General features: G+C 46.1%; 2 protein-coding genes across 5 annotated transcripts in view; one reads left to right on the forward strand and one right to left on the reverse strand.

The window, feature by feature from the left end:
- Positions 1-271: 271 nt before the first annotated feature.
- Spf30 (survival of motor neuron-related-splicing factor 30) lies at positions 272-21187 on the reverse strand. Its single transcript, XM_075689458.1, has 7 exons — positions 21069-21187; positions 20100-20165; positions 19826-19998; positions 17475-17562; positions 12071-12141; positions 2915-3041; positions 272-811 (listed from the first exon to the last, which is right to left on the reverse strand). Exons 1-7 carry the CDS (start codon positions 21123-21125, stop codon positions 533-535), a joined length of 861 nt encoding a protein of 286 aa, XP_075545573.1. The 5' UTR covers positions 21126-21187; the 3' UTR covers positions 272-532.
- A 53-nt stretch (positions 21188-21240) lies between these two features.
- The window catches only part of NaPi-III (Na[+]-dependent inorganic phosphate cotransporter type III), an 88666-nt gene continuing 85514 nt past the window's right edge, over positions 21241-24392 (forward strand). For 3 of the 4 annotated variants that reach the window (XM_075689453.1, XM_075689452.1, XM_075689456.1), the window contains exon 1: positions 21241-21452. The gene's annotated coding sequence lies outside the window, so the exon portion shown is untranslated. The remainder of the gene's footprint in view (positions 21453-24392) is intronic. The other variant, XM_075689457.1, reaches the window with a different exon arrangement.

The raw sequence follows: 24392 nt of genomic DNA on the forward strand, positions 1-24392 counted from the left end.
GACAAAGGCAGGACATGTGCACTTCTAAAGGGAAGAGCACAGAAGATTAGCGCTTAAGCGTAACATTGCGGATCTCGCTGCATCTCACTGTTAGAAGGCGCTGCCGCAGTGTGTGATTGACACCAGTGTCATTAAAAATCAGAAATCGTAACTGTACATGGGAAAAGCAGCAAGGACTACAGCCATCATGCAACCGACGCTATAGGTTGACAGCACTCTGAACCTGGTGGGACTGGTTTAGAGGTTGAAAGAACAACACAGCTTGAGAAAGGATGTTACAAGTTTCTTTTACTGGCTGGTTCGAGGACACCTCAATATTTACACACACTGGTGGTGCACAACATAAAGTAACTTGTGGGCTAGTCAGAAGTTGCGACCAGAGGTATGACTGCACACGACTGCACCATGAAGAGACCTTCACAGTCACTTTCCTCACCTTGCTTCCGAAGCGGAAAGCAAGGCAAATGAGAACACGTATGAGTCCCACACGGCTGGAAGTGGAACGAGAAGAACCAAGGTGTGGTCCGATGGCTCAGAAGATGGATGGGGGCGCTCCGGTCGAGGGCATTCCTGGAGGCATGGTGAAAGTGGGCAGGGACATCAGTCCAGCAGCGCCCACAGGCGTCGGCATCGGTGTGCCACCCTGGCTGCCCGATGCTCCTCCTGCTTTGCGCCACTTCTCCTGGTGGTGAAACTCGGTCATGGGACGGCCTCCAATGCCGCAAGTCCCCACGCCAACACGGCCGTTGACGTTGTCCGGTGAAGCAAAGATGCTCTTTTTCACTTGGCCCTTCTTGTTCTTGCTGAAGGCCTGTGTAGCAAAGTCGAGAGCAATGCAAAGGTGAGCATTAATACTTTTTTGCTGGAGAGGTGGTTAATCATGAACAATAACTATCGTAGCAACGCAAAAAGCATCAATCTTTTGTCACATCTGTTTGCAACGCTAATTGCCATTCACGTAGATAAGCAGCAGTCTTGTGTTGCCAGGAGACAAAAGTGGGAAATATGAAGTTGAAATGTACTTCCAAAATGCACACCTGCCAACACAGTCAATTTTAAAGAAGGAGAATAGCCCACATTTGTTTTTGAAGTCTGCCCTGAATGCAGACCTTCTGTGGGACACATACACACTTTACTAATGATACACTTTTTGATACTACAGCACACAGCAGCAGCAAACTTGGAACAGCAGACACTGCCAAATATCATGTGTTAGAACACAGCAACTTTGCGGTTGCCAATTTCGCCTCCTTCAGGAACTTGTTCGCATAAACTTGCTCAAAGCAAGTACCCCTCTGGTCTCCTTTCACCATCAGAAGACTTCCAGCGAAAGAGTCAGAGACCAATGAGAAAAACTTCATAAACTCTACAGAAAATTCATGAGAATTGCCAGGTATGAAAATGTGTCAGTCAGTCTGTTGACAGCTGCAGCTCAATAACTTGCAAACGCAAGCAAGAAGGCAGGCAACAGTATCGCCTTGGCAAACCTGAAGCATCTTCTGCGCGGAGAATGTGACAACTACTTGCCGAGGATAGTTCACTGCTGACTGACACTTAAGTTGTATCTCAAACTAGAAACAGAATTCAAACTGGCACCATTCGCAACTTCAAGAGGGTGTCGTTAAGTTTTGTATATTATTTGGCTTATAAGGCATTATCAAGCATATACTTGCAATAAGAGTGAACTTTCCAGTGTTTACTAATTAGTACAGCTCAAGTTAATATACCGCCTTAGTGTTGGTATTCACACCAGGGTTTGAACTTTGAACTTTATTTTGTATCTATACAACGTACAGATAGCAGGGGCACAGACAAAAAGCCATAAAATCGGCTTGACTAGGTTTAAAGGAGTAAACAACTGAAACTCCCTCTGCAGCACACCTTTGTTCATGTGGGAGATGCGAAGAAAAAGGCAACTGCCAGGCTTACTTAGAGCATCTGCTCCCGACTGCATGAACTACCCTTTCCAGCAGGAATGAAAAAAAAATTAAAAAAAAAAAACGTCAATTTCAGTGCAGGGCATCATACCAGCAAAGCCTCTGCGTCCTCTAGCTCAGACCGCTTACATGTTCACAATGTCCGGATCACTCAGCAGAGGACAGATTCTTTCCATTTGTGAGTACACATCAATAATTAGGCGTCAGCATGTGGTACTTTCGCAAGTTTCCTTCTCTTAACCCTCACACCCAAAACTGCGTGTCTTGCACCCCTCACACACATCTCCTGCGACTGTGACGAACAAATGATAGTGGTTCTTTCGTCTCATGCACTTTAGTTCATGCACCTGGCTAAGCTACAACATTTGTCCTGACTGAGTGTTCACAGATCTCGTTGAACTTGGCAGAGCAGTTTCTACACTTCTCACGGTAAAAAGTATGATATGGCTGTGAGCAGGTACCCCATAGGCAAAAGGAAGTTCAAAGCACAGTTGTAGTTCACCTGAGGTGTTTGAAGGTTGCTCGTGTGGCGCAATACCATCATGATCAAATAAAAGAACCAACTTCAGCTGGTCTAAAATTTGAATTTTTCAGAATACTGTGCTTCAACCGACTGCCATCATAGGGATACTTTTAAAGCGCTTGTGCGAACAGAATACACTGGACAAAATTATTTTGACAATATCAGGAAATTGAGCCTCTGGTAACGGGGTAAGACAGTTCAGATTTCATAAAAACGTAGAGATAATTTTATATAAGGAACTGCTGCATCAAAACAAACTTCAATGGACAGCCCCATAAACAGCTGCTGGTGAGTTTAGTGGAGATGTAAAACTAGCACGCGGCAGGAACAGGAGTGATATTGGCAACCTCTCAAGGCAGTGTGGTCAATCTTCATGAATTCTGCACATCCAACTGCTTTGTGTCGCTTTGCTGCCCCGTCACACAAATAAAGTTCAACATTCATGCAAGGCTACCTTTGAGTTGAACTCCTGCCACTTGTTCTTCTCTTTTTCTCGATCTTCCTCAATCTGTTTCAGGCGCACGGCCTTCTTCTGGGCCTTCTTCTTTTTGTATTCCCTCTCGGCCAGCAACAGCTGCTTCCTGCATGAGAAAGGCAGCCAGTAAGCAGCGGCCCAAACACATACCAAGCAGCTTGAGAAGCAATAATCCGTTCCTTCTTTGATGAATAGATCTGCCTGCAATCAAATGTGACTGCAACTGAAGCAGGCAGGTGCAATCATAGCAAAGACAAGCCAACTGGAAATACAGTGGTTGCGTGTGATGTTAAATGTCATGCATGTACGAGTTTGTAGTACTACAAGCTCAGGCCTTAAGTTTGATAAGATTTAGCAGAATTCCCCGATGAATTCTATCATTTGAGAACCTTTGTTGGGTTTTCTACAGCTCCAGGGCATTTCTGCTAAGGAGAAACACTGCTCTTTGGACCCGAAAATTGGCCCAGATATATATATATTTTTTTTTTCGTGTTCAATTTGCTCCAGGTTGGTGTAGAGCTTAGTAATGTCTGCTGTCAGGCTAGTTGGTACACGCCTAGAAATGGTTTTAGGCGCAAAGTATGACATGGACAAAGAATAGAAATGGACAGGCGTATGTTTTGCCTTTCCTATATAGAGGTGTTTATCCGTGCCACCTTAAAACTCCGGCAGCAATGTCGCTCCCTCGAGAGAAGGGCGCACAGCCTTTCATTTGTGATTTTCACTGTTCTCTCACCATGCAGTGGTTTGATACTTTGCAGACACCATCACTGGCGTGTGTTCTATGCACCACGCTTATCTGTTTGCTATGTCCAAACTTGGTGAGATGCCCTTCAAAGGGAGACTAAAGAGGAACGACAAATTTTGATTTCTACGCAATTCCTTTAACATATTACTTGCATTTTTTTATTAACTTCTGGGGTTTTGTGTGTGAAAATCACACTCTAATTATGAGGCAAACGGTAGTGGAGGACTCCAGGTTACTGTTGACCACCTGGGGTTCTTTAACTGAACCTAAATCTACACACACAGACCTCTTTGCATTTCAGCTCTATCGACATGCGGCGCAGTCAGGATTGAACCCTCACACTTTTTTAATAGAAAGAAAATGCTGACTATAAGTGGAGGCAATCAAGACCAAACATCCTATTTTGAACTCTACGCCAAAATGGCAGCGCCAATGACATTAGTGACAATAGATTTTATTGTATCTTCAGATAAATGCAAGTGTACTCTATTTTTACCAGAAACAGTCACAGAAGTTGCCAGGTCAGGCTCTTACCCGTTTTTGAGCATAACGTCATAAAAACGCCTTAGCAGTCAACAAGCCTCAGGCAGTTGCAGCCAGAGTTTACCATGTCCTGTGAAGCTGGTGCAGGAAATCCAATGTGGTGCCCCTTGCACCAGTTACTGTTTTCATGTATTTCCTTGCTTACCAAGCTTCCTTCAGATAAGCCAAACTCATTTGCAATTTCATCAGTGCAATCCATCAATCTAACACTGTATGTTAATGTTTCGATCCCACAACACTTCGCATGCAAAGGCTGTGGGATCGTTCCCCATTTGTGGCAAGTTTTTTCATCCACGTTGATTTCCATTAATTTATTGTTTCTTTATTTAATTTGTTCCTCGTTTGTGGCAAGTTTTTTCATCCACTTTGATTTCCATTAATTTATTGTTTCCTTATTTCATTTATTAAGCACAGGTAATTTCCCCTATGTTGTCCTTGGTGTCAGTCTTTGTTGGCTTCTTATGATCTTCTCGTAGGATTGTTCCTTACCTGGGACAAGTTGTTTATTCATCCGCTTTGATTTCCATTCATTTATTGTTTCTTTATTTCATTTATTAAGCACAACTAATTTCCCCTATGTTGTCCTTAGTGTCAGTGTTTGTTGGCTTCTTATGATATGAATAATAAAAATTGGGCCCCTCGGTTAGCGCCCTTTCTTCTCATTAACTGAGAGTGTGTGTGATAAAGGGGCAGAAAACATGCAGTATTTATTCACTTCGCGCAACAAAAGTAGGTTATTTTCACCTGACGGCGCGACGGGCTAGCAGTGAAGATGGTGGCCTCAAACTCGCTCAAGCAACAAACCAGCTTTTCTGCCAGCCCCCTCTTCTCGGCAAACACCCGCATGAGGCTGATGTAACGCACAGCATCTGCCACTGAATCGCCCGTGCTGATGATTTCCGTGTCGTCCTCATCACTGCCGTTAGGCGACACTTCGGCAATGACAGAGGCAATGATAGCGGAAGGTAGAATCTCGTAGCCAACGTATTTTCGCAGTCGCAGCAGCATTGCTGATCAACTTCTCCATCGCATTCCAAATGCCACACATCGTAGTTAACGATAGATCCCTCTCGCATGCCAGCACTGCCTGCGTGCCATGTTTAACAGCAGGAACGATGACCAATTTTAAAGTGAAGCTTTCTTTGCCTTTTCCTTCGACTCTCCCACTGCTGCTGCTGCTGTCCGGCACACCGTGTTAGGGGGTGGTTCAGAGCGTGTATATACATGGAAGGAGCATGGCAGAGAAGAAAAGAGCCATAAGGAACTTCTTTGGACCGCAATACGTCGAATGTGCACAATGCCCTCTGGAGCTCCCAGGTCATCAACACATTAGCCCCTTGACCACCCTCGCAAGCGCTTACCTTCCTACCAACGTGCAAGTCCAGAGGGAAGCTAGATAGAATGGAAAAGAGGAGGCAGAGAATGGGTAGATCCGACGCAGTCACAAGACAAGTGAATAACAGCCTTGTCACTCTTTGCTCGCAGTTCCCATACAAATACAGGGGAGGGGGGAAGGTGGGGAAAGTGTGACATGAGAAGGCAAGGAAACGTTGGATATACTTAAGTTCAAGGTACGGTACTGTGCGTTTCTGCTATTTCTGAAAAATAAAACCATGCAAATATGTCTAGCAGACAACTTACGCAGGGCGCGCAGAAGCAGAGCCGCATTAATTAAAGCACACTGCAGGGTCTAGGCGGCACAACAGAAGCAGCCGCATGACAAATCAACACTTCTGTGCCTGCCGTGATAGTTCTGCGGCTATAGCATTGCTCGAGGTTGTGGATTTGACTGAGACGGCCACGTTTCGACGAGGCCAAAATAAAAAAAAAAAAGCTCGCGCGCTTAGGCTTAGGGAGACGTTAAAGAACACCACAGTGCCAAAATTAATCCGGAGTGCGCCACTACGGCCTGCCTCATAATCCGATAGTGGTTTTGGCATGTACAGCCACATAATCCAATTCAAGTTTAATGCTTCTATGACAATGCGATGTGCCATGTGAGGCAATGACAATGCTCAACCCTCTGAGAGGTTATGAAATATGGCGCACATCAATGCCTCAAGCAAACACCTCTCCCTTTGTGTTTTGTGTACTTCGCAGAGAAACAGCAATGGTGCACGCAAGGTAATATTTAACATCAACTCACCACTATGATTTTGGACAAAACGTTGAAGAAATTAAACATTTGCCATCAACATCACTGCTAATTGTCGTCAATCAAAGCAACCAGCACAGAAAGTTTCACTTACATCGATTCTCACAGAGCGTGGGATCTGTACAATTTTTTACAATTTTACCCGGTTTTTGTCCTAGCTTGCTCGCCACAACACGGGCCGCAATGCTCAGACTCTGGCACGGTGCCGAAATGATGTTGATGTTGATGTGGCTTCACCCTTCCAAGCGCCCTCTGCGTTTGCGCTTGGAGGCCGTTCCAATCTCTGGGGCTCATTTGTTCTGCCGGACCTACGTACCACCATGATTTCACAACGAAAAGTGGAAACACTACGTGTTAACCAATACGTATGCAACAAACTGGTACGGTTTATGCGGATACAGAACACATTATGTGCAATGGCCGCTGAGTGGGGGCTTTGAGTTTACTACAGTAAAACCTACCCAGTTACAGTTAAACCGTACCCGCTTAAACAGTAGTTTCGTTTTAAAAGTAGTGAAGTCAAATCCCCAACTCAGCGGCCATTGAACATAATGTGTTTTGTATCCGCATAAACCAAACCAGCTTATTGCGTACGCATCGGTTAAAACGTAGCATTTCCAGTTTTCGTCACGCAAACACGGCGGTGCGTCGCCTCCATCGGGTGGCCCGGCAGAACAACAAGCCTCAGAGATCGGAACAACAGCCTCCAAGCGCCCTGTGTGTTTGCGCGTGAAGCCACATCAACATCATTTCGACGCCGTGCCACAGAGCATTGTGGCGTCGTGCAAGCGAGGACAAGCGTGATGCCGAAGCTTGGCTAAAAAAGACGCCGCGTGCTCAGCATAGAAGAAAAATTAGACATCGTCCATGCTACTGAACGTGACACGAAGAAATCGGCGCTGGCACGCGACAGGGATCGGCTGTTGACTACGGTGTGTGGCACTTGGAATGCGAAGAAGTTGCTCAGCAGCGCTGCGGCGACCGCAAAGAGATGTCGGCTACGAGGTTCGACTTTTTGCCATCGTTGCCTCTGTTGTTGCCAAAGTGTCGACTAGCGACAATGATGCGGACGACACGGAAAGCGACAGCACGGGCAATTCAGGCCCGACAGTGGCAGAAGCTTCGCGTTACGTCAGCCTCATGAGTGTAATCGTTGCGACGAGAACATAGACGCGATAACATAACTATTGCAAAGGAAATGTATTGCAAACTCCTGCACCTGGCATTGAAAAAGGCGCTCCAGGACTTCTGCAGCACTACTGCGCGCGTGCACGGAGAATACGTAATGCCAACGAGGAGTCTGTCACGGGAGTGTTTGCCGAGAAGAGGGGGCTGGCTGAAAAGCTGGCACGCAGCTTCAGTAAGTTTGAGGCCGCTGTCGTCGTGCTAGGCCGCTGCGGCGTCAAACAAAAATAACACTTTTGTCACGCGAAGTGAACAAATTCTGCATGTTTTTTCCCCTTTCATCGCACTCTCTTTGAGTTCCGTTTTTGACAGGTAAGTGGGTGACCTCATGCTATTTCGGTTAAACAGTACTACCGTTTAGTACGTACTTTTTCTGAGCTCCAGCCAACTATGGTTCAACGAGGTTTCACTGTACTTTTTAAAACGAAACTACAGTAAAACCTCGTTAAACCGTACCCGCTTAAACAGTAGTTTCGGTTTAAAAGTAGTAAAGTCAATTCCCCGACTCAGCGGCCATTGAACATAACGTATTTTGTATCCGCATAAACCGTACCAGCTTATTGCGTACGCATCGGTTAAAACGTAGCGTTTCCACTTTTCGTCGCGCAAACACGGCGGTGCGTCGTCTCCATCGGGCGGCCCGGCAGAACAACAAGCCTCAGAGATCGGTACAACGGCCTCCAAGCGCCCAGTGCGTTTGCACGTGAAGCCGCATCAACATCAACATCATTTCGACGCCGCATGGACGCCGTGCCAGAGAGCGTTGTGGCGTCGTGCAAGCGAGGACTCGCGTCATGCCGAAGCTAGGATAAAAAAGACGCCGGATGTTCAGCATAGAAGAAAAGTTAGACATCGTCCGTGCTACTGAACGTGACACGAAGAAGTCGGCGCTGGCCCGCGACATGGATCTGCTGTTGACTACAGTGTGTGGCATTTGGAATGCGAAGTTGCTCGGCAGCGCTGCTGCGACCGCGAAGAGATGTCGGCTACGAGGTTCGACTTTTCACCATCGTTGCCGCTGTTGTTGCCGAAGTGTCAACTAGCGACAGTGATGAGGACGACACGGAAAGCGACAGCACGGGCTATTCAGGCCCGGCAGTGGCAGAAGCTGCGCGTTACGTCAGCCTCATGAATGCGATCGTCGCAAGGAAAACAGGGGCGCGATAACGTAACTATTCCAAACAAAAAGTTTTCCGAAGTCCGGCACCCGGCAATGAAAAAGGCGCCCTGGGACTTATGCAGCAATACTGCGCGCGTGCACGGAGAATACGTAACGCCAACGAGGAATCTGCCGTGCGAGTGTTTGCCGAGAGGAGGGGGGCTGGCTCAGAAGCTGACACGCAGCTTCAGTAAGTTTGAGGCCGCTGTCGTCGTGCTAGGCCGCCACGACATCAAACGAAAATAACACTTACGTCCCGTGAAGTGAATAAATACTGCATGTTTTTTCTCCTTTCATTGCACTCTCTCTGAGTTCGGTTTTTGACAGGAAAGTGGGCGATCTCATGCTATTTCGCTTAAACAGTACTACCGTTTAGTACGTACTTTTTCCGAGCTCCGGCCGACTACGGTTTAACGAGGTTTCACTGTACAGTTTAAGCAGGTACAATTTAATGAGGTTTTACTGTACAGGTATTTGGAGAGTCTCCAGGCTTGGTATAATGTAGATTCCTTCCATTATCCACCATTCACAGCTTGCTGATCCGGTTGATAGGGCAGGTGGAGCATTGCCTTGACAGCTGAGGAAGCACAAAAAGGAATGGCATTGGCATAGAATCGTTAGATTCTTCAGGCCCTGAACTGCTCCCTCAGCATCACAGAAGTGAAGGGAGTGATTGCACTCTGCGTGTACCAGTAAGTGTTTTAGCAGCGTTTCTTCATCTGGATCATCAATATGCACAGCGCGATGTACACTTCGCTTTTTCCTGGCATTGTAGGACACTCAGCTTTATAAGGCTCACTCCGGTGCTGTTTCCTTGCGAAGCCATTCATGAAGTCTGATGCCTGATTCCAGAGCTCTTCTCCGAGTACAGTCGCCAACTGATTTTTCAGACTCTTAAAAATTTAGACATGCTCGATTATTCGGTCTGCTTCGTGGCACCGCCCATTCTTCCCATAGACCATAATGTATAACAACTGCCGAAAGTTCGGACACCTTGCAACCTCTCGTTTGATTTTTCGGACACTCCTCGAGCCAACTCGATTCAGAGCACCATGCACCGACTCTGACCAGTGCATGGTTCGACTTGCTGAACGCCATTTTTGTTTTGAACGAAGCCTCCATGCTGCCCCACGATGTGGCGCTACTGTAGATCCCCATTCATCATCATCATTTCTGCCTGGTTTGTAGCTACAGCAGTTCCGGTCTCAGATTAATAAGCCATGTCAAGAAGGTCCAGCAGCTGATCTGTTTCTTTTTTTATGCACAACGCTGCGAGTAGGCAACGTTTTTCGTTTGTGCGACTGGTGTCGGCGTGATGTTTGCTCTGTGTGCTGTGTTGAGGTTGCGATGATGTAACGGCGGCATACGGAAACAGTGTCAAGTGTCTTATGGCGGCGACAGTGCCCGCGCAGACTGCGCTGGGGAATGCCGGCAAGCGGGTGCCGGGAGGCCTAGGATCTGTCGCCTTCCGATGTGCTCCCTACTGACACCGAAAATGTTCTGCCGAGACCTGCACAGTGGTTGCATTGCGACTCCGGACACCGTCTCATTTGACAGTTTCACAGGTGCTGATACTGCTGTACTGACATGCGTAGAACTCGACGACGGCGAGATCATTCGTCAGGTTTCTGCTGCGCCGCCGGATGATGACTCTGAGTCGGAAGATGACGCACCATGTGCTCCGCTGTCGTCGCATGCGGAGCACATGGTGGCGCTACTGCCTGGTTCGATAGAGAGGCCGTACAGCAGTTCTGGTTTCAGCTTAGTAAGCCATGTCAAGACAATCCAGCAGCTGATTTGTTTCTTTCGCGCATGACGCTGCAAGCAGGCCACGTTTTTCGCTTGTGCGACTGGTGTCGGCACGGTGGTGTTTGCTTTGTGTGCTGTGTCGAGGTTTCAGTGATCCAACGCGGCGTACGGAAACATCGCGTCAAGTGTCTAATGGCGCCGACAGTGCCCGCGCAGACTGCTCTGGGGAATGCCGGCAAGTGGGTGTCAGGAGGCCTAAGATTTGTCGCCTTCCGATGCGCTCCCGAAAATGTTCTGCCGAGACCTGCGCAGTGGTTGCATTGCGATTCCGGACACCGTCTCATTTGACAGTTTCACAGGTGCTGATACTGCTGTACTGACATGCGCAGAACTCGACGACAGCGAGATCATTCGTCAGGTTTTTGCTGCACCGCCGGACGATGACTCCGAGTCGGAAGATGACGCACGATGTGCTACGCTGCCGTCGCATGCGGAGCGTGCACAAGCAGTGACTGTGCTTCCACGAACCTCTCAGAGATTCAGGCTTATCTGATTGCGTGTAAACGGAACAGCGTGCAACGGCACACTAACGATTTCTTCAAGCCTACTGCCGAGCCCGAATAAGTGCGTGGAAATAAAGGATTTCATTTTTTTTTCTTAATCTGCTTTTTCGGACACCTGTTTATTCGTACATTTCCGCAGTCCCCGTGAGGTCCGAATAAACGGTCGGCGACTGTAATCTGCTTTTTCGGACACCTGTTTATTCAGACATTTCCGCAGTCCTCGTGAGGTCCGAATAAACGGTCGGCAACTGTAGCGCATTCAGCACCTCCAAGGGGTTACTGTTCGCTAGAATAGCAGTCACTCATTACCTCAGGCCTGGCGATTTAAGGAAAAGGAATCTTCCTTACTTTTTCTTTGCTGCCGCTCTCAGAATAGGTCCCTTCTTCCATCTTTTGCTGAAGAAGACACCAAACACTGGTTGGGGCAGCTTTTGTCTTGAGAAGACTGTCCCTAGTAATTGATGTCATCGCCCGAGTCCCCACTGATGTCACTATCAAATAAAACGTCGAGAACTTCTTGATTCAATAGCACACGGCAACCACCGCTTGCTGCCATCCTTTCACAAGTCGAACACGCACACAAGCGTTCTAAAAAAAATGCAAGCCACCCCTGAATTGGACACCTAGTGCCATCTATTGAAACATTTCTAAACTTGTCCAGTGTACATTACCTGTCGCACCACCTACAAATAGCTAATAAGGCACACAATACCTCCCACCGGGCAAAACACTCGCTTTGGCAGTAAGGGCAGTAAAGTGCTGGCTTTGACAGTAAATCACATGCTTTTACAGCAAAGCAACTTGTTGTTGAACTGCAACAAACTGTAATGTTCCTTAACGTGCACGTAGGACATTTTGCATTTCGCCCCCCCAGCAGGAATCCCGCCGTGAATAAAACCTATGACTACATGCTAAGCAACAGAATGCCATACAGAGCCACTGTGGCAAAACCTTCCACCCCTTTACACATAGACAGACACCTTCCCAATCACACAGCTAGCAGGCAATGAAGATTTAACACAAAATTTCTTACTTGGTTTTCGGTCCTCCTTCGATGACATTGTTCATAGACCGCTTGTTTTTGTGGGCTTTCAGCTGAGACAGCTGGGAGAGATGGGGTTGCACACGATTATATTAATGGTGGAACCTTGCCTGAACACATCAACACACTAGGCTAGAAATGATGGGGGCTATGGGTTAGCTGAATGCATGAAGATTTGTTTCCTACATCAACTTGACAAGCAACAAATAATGCTGCCACATACACGCTTAATTGAAGTCACAGGAATATTACATCAACTTTCGAGGCTTTCAGAGAAAGGCAAAGCAATGGTATTATAGTTACATTTTGCAGGTTTCTACAGAAGTATAAGAACTTGGATTTGCACACTTGCTCGATGCTCAATTTGCACACAGCACCACAATGGAACTTCAGTTCGCAGTAATCGCTCAATGATACTATCATTCCAATAGCCAAATATCAACTGTTAATGCTGCCTTGTAAAGAATATATCAGTTTCTTTGTTACTTTCTGTAAAGCCAGTTTAGAATTAGCATAGAGTTCCTGTGTCATTTGAAAGGATGCAAATGAACTTAAAACCTGTAACTGCAAATTCTTGGAGCAATGGGGCAACTATTTCTAATGAGTTAAAGACAACACTCAATAGTGCAGTTGAACCTCGTTGTAACGGAAATTTACGTAGCAAGTTTATGGTGAAATAAACTTCAAATTTGTTTGCTCACACTTAATTCAATGGCAATTAATGAAATAAATGAAGCAACATACAAATTGGTGTTGGCACTTGCGGGCGTAAGTAAGCACTCAAGTGCAGCTTATACCTCTCCCCCCCCCCCCTCCCCCCCATGGGGACACCGTACACTACTCCCTAGTCAATAACTGACTTCACATTACTCGTATATGGACGTATTAAAACAGGGCACACCCTATGATGAGTGGAAGTGGCTTTAAAAGCAGCCAATCAGCTCGTTACCCGTCCCCTGACAAACTGCCTGCAATTTCATCATTTGACCACTTGCAATGCCCGGCTGCATCAAGGATGCATTGTGCCCGAAGCCACAATAGAATTTTTTTCCCTAATTCGCCAAGCACAATTCTCACCATTGCATATTTTCTCTACTTATAGTGACAGCAGTCAATGTTCAAATCAAGACAAATTGCAAAATATGCATGTTGGTGCTTGTCCGTGGCACATGGCTTCACCACGAGCATACCTACAATCTTCGTTCTATAAAATGTGCACATACATGCCGACTGAAAAACAGACTATGCTGCAATTACTCTCGACAAACTACTTTGAGGAAAAGGTATGTTTATAACTAGAAAATGGTCAGCTGCACAGACATTTTCTGCGGACGATCTGTGCTGCACACGCTGCAATCTGCAAGAGCGAAATGGCACTTGGAGATAGGTGTCAAATGCGCATGACACTTCCGACGGTAGCCGTGGCTATCAAAAGTACGCTTCTGCCACAACTGAGGGCAACTGGTCAATCGTGTGTCTCAGCTGTAGGCCTTAATACACAGAGGCACAGTCCGTAATGTACCTCCAATGCAAGTTGCCACAAGCAAGGTCAAGGAGAAGCATGTCAGCAAGGCTGAAATACTTAATGGGACCCTGAAACGATTTTGACAATTTTGTATAAACGCACCGAGCCGTTAGGTTATGTCCTTCTGATCATTAATTGATGCATCTAAGTGCTCCGCATAAAGTGTGTAATATATAAGGTTTTAAAAATGTACATTGCTATCAATCACAACATGCCACTCAGCTGAGTTTTCAGCGACCCCTGACCAAGTAACGCATGGTGACCATATGACACCAGTAGGACGAGCTATCCGATTGGCTGCCCATGGTGCGTCATCGATGCTTTTTCTAACTTTATGGCAAACAAATGTTGTTCATAATAGTTGGAATGTTAGCTGATTTCTTTTTATAAAAAAGAAAGTAACAGAAGGAAAATTAACAAGGACAATTTATCACTACACTCAAGACTTCCAGCACACAGCAAGTGTCATCTGCTTGTGTTACAATTTGCTTCGCGTTGACGAGAGCTCCGCGGTCAGTGTTGGTCTCCATCTTTCTTTTCGCAAGCATAATGGTGCACCCTCGTTACGTTGTGGGCTGCAAACGTAGCGACTGGCAATATGTCAAGCTGCAACTTCCTGTACTTCTGCAAGGCGGCAGAGGAGCGGAGTGACCGCAGCACATCGGACTGTCGGTATCCAATCAGCACCAGCATTTGCGCATTTGTGGCCGTAACTTTACGCCAGGGGACTACTACCACAATGTTCAGGGCGAGCTCCACCACTGGAAAACCTGGCGCCACCGTAGGCGTGATGTGGCATGAGGGATCATGTGGACACAGCGGCCGCATCGGCTGCTTCAGAAGCGCTGTAGCGAGCTGAAAATTCTGAAGTTTAAAGTCCCACCTGCGCCGCGGTTCTGATTAAGTGGTAAGGCTTTAATGCCTTGGGTGTCTGCTTGACAATATGCTACAATAGGTACTACATAGGTAGGTGACTGCCTTCGGAGGCGTGCAGCATGGTAGGCTACTGCTCGGTGCCGCAGTGCCGGACGTACGCAACGGAGCCAGGTGCAGCCTTATTCACACGTAGCTGCAGGGCAAGCAGCTGCGTGAAGCTTGGCTGGTGAAACTTAGAACCGGCAGACAGCCATCGGCTCCAACTCGGGTATGCAGCAAGCACAGACACGAGGAAGATTTCTGCTACGGCGCTGGGACTGCGCAATGTTCGGTGAGTAGCAGAAAACACGCACTGAGACGCTCGCCCGCGCCCGCTGCCCGGCTAATGTCATGACGCTTTATTAGGTCTATCAACTTGTTGATACTAGATTCTGACAAGTTCAATGGAATGAAAAGGGAGCAGTAAGAAGCGCATTAAAAAAAGGCATGGCATATGGTCATGTTTGTGTTATGAATTAATGCACTGGATTACGAAAAAGAAGCAGAGGGAAATCGCACGTTGAGAAGACCGATAAACATACAGTGCGACGAAACTTGAGAAATAATATTGAAATGTCCAAGAATTTAGAAGACCAAAAAGATTGAATCGTCGCGACGACACATCACAGTTGCCGTAGGCGTCTAAGTCTCTATAACGAAATTATTTTTTGAACAGTTCTGATAGCGTCCACGCAACAATGGTTGCTAGTGTGCTGTCAAATATTCATATGCTGTGGCCTAAAGCTCACGGCAGGGTGCGAAAACGCACCCCCAGCAAAAGCATAACATTGTGCCCGGACATGCATGTAGACGTGCAGTCGGTCGCTGCGAATCCGTGCGATCGCTGCATTGAGGCTTCACTCTGTTACGCCCCATTTGGTTATGCAACATATTTCACATAGCTTGCTCTCAGCGTTTGCCTACCTTCCATGCAAGAAGCCGGTTCGGGACACTCCATCGCGGTGACTGCGCGCAGTGGTGTTCACTGTACGTATTCGGTAAAGAGATAGCCTCTGTAAACAATTCTGTGCTTTCAGTTTGCCCAAGATTAGTACATTGACAGTCAAAAACTTCCTTCGTTTTGAGAGCACCTACATAAATGTCAAGGAGGGCTGCCGCGTGGTGTTTTTACTGAGCGCTGTAATAGAAACCTATGAGGAGCGCACAGCATGATCCTTCATACTACGCAAGGGAGGCCCTTCCGACAGATGGCGACTCCTTATCTGCTCGCCCCCTATAGCATGTCCAGTATTCGGGTAAACGCAAGTGCAAGCAGGTTGGACCTGGGTGTTTCATGGAATGAGAGGAGGCGCAAACCTGAATGGTTTGGACGGTGCAGCCACCTGGTGGCACAGAGCTCAACCAAACACAGAACTAATGTAGCAGTAACAAAGTGTATTCTACTTTGCTGCTGGTGTAAATTTTTGGCAAAAGCACAAACATGAAAGCATTGTTTTTTTAAATGTTTGAAATGTTTTACACTTGGTTAGAGCAATATTAGCTCTTTATTTGGCTGGTTTAGCTCTGCGCCACCAGGTGGCTGGACCGTGCAGACCGATCAGGCCGCTCATGTACGTTTATGCTAAAGCTCCATCATCACACAGTAGTAGTATAGAAGGGCTTTAGTTTAGGCCTCTACCCATTCGTCGAAACACCCAGCTCGCCTGTGGTTACTGGAATACTAGACATGCTCAGCACTTCCATAGAATGCTCGCAATGCATGTTGCTTCAATAGCTTTCGCTTGGGATCTTGCTTGGGTGGAGAGGTAGGAGAGGCTTCCCGTGATGGCTCCAAGACAACCGAAAGTAGACGACACAACGTCCTATCATGATGCAGAGCCAGTGAAGGCGGAGCTTAGCCCTGGTTACTCGGTGAACGAGTAGAGAAGAAAATGCATGGCTATAGAGGAGGGTAAGTTGCAATCGTCCATAGTTCTCTTAATACAATATGCTTCACACAAATTGTGGTGCGAATGATTTACATAGCTGCACCATATGTGTCTAAGAATTTCTCCAAACCATTTCAGGCACCCTTTAAGGAAAACAAACTTTACAATTACATTATGCTCGAGACAATTCAGTAACGTGCAAGATGATCGCACACTTCTACAAGAATTCTGCCAGGGAATACACCACTGTTACTGCCGGGTATTACCATGACATATTATAAATATCTGGCTTTGTTGCAGACAGGCTTAACTCTAATGTAACAGCATCAGAAACTCTCTCCTGTAAGGTTTGCTGGCAGACTAGATGCCAATGCATTCTTTGTAGCAGCATTACAGCACATAAAGTAAAAGGGACAGCTCACAGTCTCTTTCCTGGTCATTGATGACTCCTCTGAAAAAATTCCACATAGGGCCCTGTTAACACCTGGCATTTACAGTTGTTGAGCTCATCTTGTATGTCCCGCTTGTGAAATTATTGGCACAATTTTTGACCTATTTTTACAACAAACAATAGTGTGCACTGTTTGCTTCTGATACTACTTCGTTAAAACAAGGTCCAACTGCACAAGCACATTCGGCCGCTAGTTACATAGAATTGAAAGGTCTTACCAACTGCTACATTTTGCCTCTACATTTTATAAACCCATCTTGCGGCCGCATACTGCAAGAGGCAAATGAACCAACAAAACCGCCAGTCACAGAGTTCCACAGGGTGCAGAAAGAAGAAGAAAATAATTGTTGCTTCTTTTTTATTTCTCTATGAGCTGGATACCTACACGTTTGTTTTCCTCAGCTCCATCGCTAACGCCGGCGTGTCACGTGCCTACATAATGTCCCTCGCTTTCTCTTGGATGGTGTGGGCTCTTCGTTATTTGGAAAACGAAAGAAAAGACAGTCCAGGTGACAACCACTCAGTATCGAGGAAAAGTTAGGGATTTAGGGCTGCACCACTATGTTGTACACAGTTCGCGGCCATTGTGATGGGCACTCGTGGCTGGGACCTTACCTTTTGAATTATCGTGTTCCCATATGCTGTGAAAGTGACTGTGGCTTGTCCTTCACCAATGATGTCGTCAATTGTAGCATCATAGTACCTGTAACACACACACATATGCAAGTGCATAATCTGAAAAGCATAAATCATTCAACGTGTCATTAAAGTACTACAGTCGAACCCCCTAATGGTAGTATTCAAATGCCAAGAAAATTCCATGCCATTGTTATAAACGGATTGCAGGAAAAATTCAGACGGGACAAACATTAAAGCATTTTAAATAGGCAGAAGAAAGCACAGTTGAAGCCACTTATAGCATTACTGCTTTTAACAATACTTGGATGTAACAATGAACAGCTACTGCACTGTGAACTTTTGTGTGTGTTCTACAGTAAAATAGACCACGTACTATAACGTTCCCATGCCACATTATTGGCTATAACAGTTCAATCTGGCTACTGGGTTTCTGCGTCAAAAAGAAAAGGAATGCAAAAGCTAGGAAAAGAAAAAGAAAGCAAACTGTTTCACCACACCTGCCTTTGTACCGCACATCCCGCACTGCACGCCTTCATTGCCCGTCTCCCTTTCCCCCCTTCAACGTCAGTGAAAGATTGGAAGGGAGGCAGGAGAGGGATGTGCGAGACCGGCAATGTGGTGGGGGCGTGCAGAGTGGGTGGAACAAGTGGGTGTGTTAAAGCACCTAGAGCTTCTTCCTCACCCTCTCCAGTTTTTTCACACCCAGTAGCCAGATTTAATTGTCATAATTGATAACGCTGCATGACAGCATTGAAGTATGCGCTCTATTTTACCTTAGAACACATACAAAAGTTGACGCTGGATCAGTTGCTCATTGTTACATCCAATATATTGTTACAACTGGAATCGTTATAAGTGGTTAGACTGTACTACTATTACTAAAGCTGCTGCTACTATAACTAATAATTGGGTGTTTGTGGGTTCAACACCTTTAAGCCGCACTTTGAGCTAGGAGAAATGTCCCAGAGGAGGGCTGCAGATTGATTTTTACAAGCCGAGTTTGCTTAACCCTTTGACCGCTATGTTTTCTTTTACAACTGCTACACAGCCACTGCTGGGCTTTTTCTTGCCGTTTTCTCCTACTTCAGTATTTGTGAATAGTTCATAAATTCCTCCATCTCTCATAGTCCGGATGGGTGGACATGCCACAATGGTCATGGTTGCAAGTGCCCTTCCAATACTCAGTTGTGGACATTCTTTTTTGTCTCTTGTTGGCTCGGCGGACATTCTGTGGAACATAGAACCTGGTTCGCCATTGTCAGTTCTTGACAATTTATAATTCCTCAAGTACTCGTAAATCTCCTCGCCTGTCAAAGTGTGCATGGACCTGGCACGCTATTTCGCCATGGCTGCACGGCCATGAAAAATCAACCGAGGACTGAGGCATTTGCTCCACCAGCAGTAAGTAACTTAACTTGCAAGGCTTTTGCACGAGCTGTAAATGTAAATTACATTTGTACAATTCCAAAATTGTCGCTGTTATTTTGAGCGGAGGCTTGGTAAGCCAGAAAAGACACAAGAACTACAGACACTGGCACAGCCTTGAAGTTCTCGCAGCAGCTCATCAAGACGTCATGGATTTTGGCAGTGTCTTCAGGGGCTTAATTTTTAACATGCACTATATTGTTTTCTAAAGGAGGCAAAGACTGTATTTGGAGAGTTTGGATACCTTGTGCTGAACCACAATGGCCCAAATATTAGAAAATACTTTGGTATCCATGAAGTCAAACTCATGTACCGATGATGCAGCGTCGATGCGAGAAAAAAAACGAACATTTTTAACCTTTAACCTTCAACCTTTCTCCTGATAACGAACTTCCTACCACGAAACAAACAGAAACAAAATTTCAAAAGATTATTTATTAGCCTTAAATGATTTAGTGCTTCTTTTTAGTGTCTCTTAAAACGCAAACTTAAATCTAAGAACACAAGCTTTTCTCCACACATCGTAGCAACCTGCCCACAAGTGATCGCACAAAAGTGCCAGCCTTGTGGGGAAATAATTTTCCAACAAATTTTTATGCAGTAAAATTTCCAAGTCATCTATACCTCACTTAATTCCAACAACTTTTACATACAAAGTCAGAACAGTACCCCTCTCATCTTTTGCACACTGCTGTTCATCGTATTTTCTTTCTCTTTCTTTTGCACTGTGAACATGACATTTTAAGATTACTGTGGAACATACAACATGAGGGGGACCTTATGCAGGTTCCTATACTGAAACAGTGCAATAGTATACTTTCTTGTTCCCACCCAACTTTCACAACTCTATTTTTACAACTTAATTTTCTATAAACACTTGTATAGAAAGAGAAAACACTTACTGTCCATCTTTCCACATAGCCAGGCACTTGTCCCCGGGAAACCAGCCGACACTTTCATCCTTGGACGCGGAAGCTTCTCCTCCCGAACGCTTTGAACTTTCGCCGGGTCCTTGCTTTTCTGATGCTTCCTCTGTGCTTGTGCTGATCAGGTTCAATGTCAGGCTTATAACTTCCTGTTACAGTAGCAAAGTTATGCGAAAGGAAAGAAGAGAGGGAACTCTGCATTAGCTACAGTACAATGGCACTGAACATATGATTCATAAGCTTCACTCACAAGCAGGTCCTCCTTTAGTTTCAACAAATCCTTGTCATCTGGATCATTTGTGAGCGCAGCTTCAACCTGGAACGAGAAACAATTAATGTTGCAGAACATATGCTTAAGATAGAATAAATCCCGTGACCACTACGCCCCGTACGTAGCAGGTAGTGATGTATCACATAATCGAAGCATGCCAAACAAGTGTCAAATTAAAAGCGACATTACAGCTGTGCATACGATAACTAGGTAGCGTCTATACTCCAGGCAACCGAGAGAATTTCTGACACTAATTTCTCCCAGCACACGTCCTATTGACTATCGGAACGTTAGGTTAGGTAAGGCACACCTGCAGGCAGTTTTCCCCGGCAGTTTGTCACGTGACTTCGGAACACCACAAGGAGGTGAGTGACGGGAAAAGGTCGTTTCAGAAGTTCTCCCGGCTGCCGACGCAATAGACGCTGCCCGATAAGTGCACTGCGGCCATGTACTCGAGCTCGCGCGTTCTAGCTAGTCTCAGGCTATAAGCTGTTATGTCGAACATGCAGGTCATTCAAGTTTCACGTCTTTCCCTGAATGGCTGAACATTCGTAACTAGCAAAGGATGCTGAAAGAACCACTACAATATTGCTCTTCCGTGTGCTGGCTACTGATGCGCTGTGAATCTGTGGCCGTCAATGTACTAACCGTTGAATACAGAAGCGAATACTGATCTGTAAGCACATTCTCATCTCAGGGCACGTCACTTTATATATCTTGCCATAAATGCGGCTGTTACCGTTATGGTAAATAGAGGTCATCTTTAATTCTTCTCTTGTGTGCGCTAAATGCAGTGGTCGAAGAACTTCGGTAGTGTTAGCGTTTGGCAGACGGCATGAACTAAACGTTTCGGATCGACACATCATTGTAACATTGCATTTACGCTGCCACTGAAGGCTCAGCGTTTAAAATACAGGCACGCGGGAAACTGGTATCACGTTGAATTACCTGCTGAAGCTGAACTTGATAGTTTTGGAGACTAGCAGTGGGATCATCCAACGCCATTTTCGTTGATGACTGTTACAATGGTGCCCCCTAGCGACCACTGTGGTCAGCAATATACTCTCGTTCCCATGCAAACACATCCTCCACGCCAGGTTCGTTCCAGTTTCCAGGCGCGCAACAGCCGTCGGCTGCACCAGCAACAAGTGCATCGTGATCGCCATGTGGTCGGTCTTCACAGGGAGGACTGCTGCGGCGGTGTGCTCACAGTTTTGCGCCGAAACGCCGGGCTTATAACCTGGTGTCACGCAAGGATAAGGCGTCAGACGTCGTCACCTTCGAGGACCGCGGAGACAGCAGGACAATCGTTCGAGGTTCCCCTTTTTATCGGTACGTGAAAGCAAGTTTATGCCAGTTTTCCTTTACTGAGCGCGCGTAAATTTATAATCGCGGAAGTCGCCAAGTTCCTGTCGCACCGTTAGGATAGCACGGTTATTCCCCTTCGCAGCTGTCTTCGCGAACAGGAACGCGAGCCCGTGTTCTTGGTGATTCCTTCTTTTACCTCGCCTGTTATCTATTCCGCAATTATGTTTTCTCGCCTCAATCTAGCGTTTAACGGTGCAGCGCCTGTTAAAACGGCCGGCGCCCTGCGGCGCGGCAGGTAAACGAGAGAGAGAGATACAAAAAAAAAAAATAATAATGAACACAAGTGTCGTTCTTTCACGCACCGTTGTTTGGGGCTTGTTCCTAGTGGGTTGTTATTTTCAGTGAACAGCTTGCTGCACTGTTCGCATCTGATCGTGCGCCCTACAGCTCCGTACTACGAGCCCGTGCTGAACAGGCGGGAGTCGCACGTTGCCGTGTTAGTCGCTCTACCCTTTTGCGCCGCGTAAATTGGGTGAACGGCGACCTACCGGTGTCTCTTCTGTCGTGATATTGATACCTCATGGGCTTAAGTGTGCGCCGGGCCCCAGCGCGAGCCGAGCGCGCGTCCTTTTTTTAAACTTTAAAGCGCGTGGCCCAGGGCTGGCTGCGGTTCAAGTCTTAGAATAATTCGAGGGGCAAATCTTTTGCTTGGTGAACTGCTTGTGTGGCAACCCGCGGCGTCTCCGGTCGTTTTCTGGCTTCGCGGGTGCCAAATTGAACGCACTACCTGGTCGTTTGTCGACAGCGTCGTAGATTTCCCTCTTCCATTCGCCGCTGCGATGAGCATCCCGTGCAGAAAGTCAAGCGAAGAAGTGCCAGATACTTCAATGTCGCAATCTCTAGATTAACCTTGGTGACAGGCTACAATTAACCACAAGTCAGAAATAAGATGTTCCAGGTGCCAGGTGTGAGCGTTTCTGAGTGCAGGGCGAACAGTTAGTAACGTGGCTTGCGAAAACGTCGGCCATCCCAGCTCATTCCGACAGGTAAAGCGCAACCTTAAATTAGACTACAATTGCGCCAATTGTTGGCGACATTACTGAAAATTAAGATGTGAAAGTGTCGCTTTTGTTATCTTCCTGGAATATATTTTCATTGTTCCCCGTTTGCGGGCTTCAGTTTTGCCTTAGTTAAGAGTTGGGGAGAGATTCCGTTAAAGCTAAACAGTAGTACCTGTCTTCCCATATTTCCCGCCGTTCCGACTTGCGAAAAGGTACAACGCAACTCAGTCGTTGCGGCAGGAAAGCAACGGACCTTGCAAGTCCGCTTAAGTGAGCGCATAAATGCGAACATGAAATATGTGAGGCATCCAAAGATACCCCTCGTCTAAATCTCCAACAGAGGTCATGCACACGTCAATGCTCGCTTCAGGGAATGCTGTCATTAGAGGTGTGGTAACTTAATTAATTGCCGATAGAATTTGCATCACAGCGTTGTTTTCGCTATCACAGCGATGTTGGAATTTAAATTTAAGGGGATTAACACACGTACGTGAGAGATGGCACACACGTGCGTGCACATTTTTGTTGTTAGACTTCCACTAGAGACGATTTGCTTTGTATTTGCCACCGCGTCTAGAAAATTGTGGAGTCTTCAACTCGTGTTCGATATATTGCTTGATGTTTTCTTTTTTTTTCCAAATGTGTTCAGAGGGTATGTAGATTTTTCAATTTCTGAAGGGTCTTTCTTACTTTATATATCTATAAAGTTTCTAACTGTCATGTCAGAGGATAATCATCTTTCATTACGTGTAATATCGGAGCTGTTGCGAATTCTTCTTCTTCTTCTTCTTCTTCCAAAAAAAAAAAAAAGAAGGTCCAACTGATGTTCATAATTACTCACCGGAGTTTTGGCTTGCTGTGGCCGTCGGCATTACACGTGCTATGCTCTGCCCAATCGCCTACGGTAGTCCTTCCGTTCGATTTCTTGGCTACTTACTTGCTGGGACTATAGCCATGGTGCGCCATTCATGACCAGTACGGCGGATGTAGAACATCCTTTCGACAGCAGGCGCAACGTAGTACGCCGTCTTATAGGAGCAGTCAACTGACTGATATTCTTGGTCAACCTAACCGTGGACAGCTTACCCAAGGCTCGCTGAATGCGTGCACACAAGTACGTGTAAAGGGAACCCAGAGCCAGTGTGTCGGAACGGAGCGAAAACGAAAAAGAACAGTATTTTTTTACCGGAACGAAAACATAACCGAAACGTTATTTATTATTTAGTTTCGGAGTGAAACCGAAATATTTTTTATTGGTTTTCGGTTCAAGGGGAAAGTCGCCAGTTCGAAACAAATTAACCGACGTCAGGCAATGTCAGAATTAGCGCGTATCTCAGGCAGGGATAGTGCGATCGATAGCCGATCTAGCGCTCCATTAATCTAAGCCTGCCGCTCGGTGCTCTAGCAGATCGGCGGCGAAAAAACCGTTATGAACCGTTACGTATTTTTTTTTTTTGTTCTGGATCAGAACCGGTACGGAACTTTTTTCAGTGGAACGAAACTAAAACCAAAACAAAATACATTTCGTTGCTACACCCTAACCAGAGAAAACATTATGTTAAGGGGACAGTAAAGAAAAATACTAAGTCAAGCTAAAGTGATGGATTAGTGCTCGAGAATCTCTAAGGCGTCAATATTATCGCGAACAGAGCATTAATAGTCGAGAAATCGAGATAAGTGCAGGCAGGACATGATTAGAGACTCCCCCGGGACATTCAAGCACTTGCCCGATGACGAAAGCACTCCTGCAGTTAAATTCTGTCACTACTACTCAACTACTCGTTGCAGAAAGAACATCCTCGTATTGTACTATAAGATGGAATAAAATGCTACTTGTCCAGTTCCATTTCATGTTTAGAAAAAAGAAGTCACTGAAATTACCGTTGACAACGACGTGGGCGGT

This window comes from Dermacentor variabilis, chromosome 4 (genome assembly GCF_050947875.1).
Source record: "Dermacentor variabilis isolate Ectoservices chromosome 4, ASM5094787v1, whole genome shotgun sequence".
In the NCBI taxonomy this organism is placed as follows: domain Eukaryota; kingdom Metazoa; phylum Arthropoda; class Arachnida; order Ixodida; family Ixodidae; genus Dermacentor; species Dermacentor variabilis.

Coding starts and splice junctions, on each gene's coding strand:
- Spf30 (XM_075689458.1), bottom strand. CDS start 21,125: ATGGCGTTGGATGATCCCACTGCTAGTCTCCAAAACTATCAAGTTCAG. Junction 17,563..19,825: donor GCTATGTGGAAAGATGGACA/GTAAGTGTTTTC, acceptor TGTGTGTTACAG/GTACTATGATGCTACAATTG. Junction 812..2,914: donor GGCAGGAGTTCAACTCAAAG/GTAGCCTTGCAT, acceptor TTTGCTACACAG/GCCTTCAGCAAGAACAAGAA.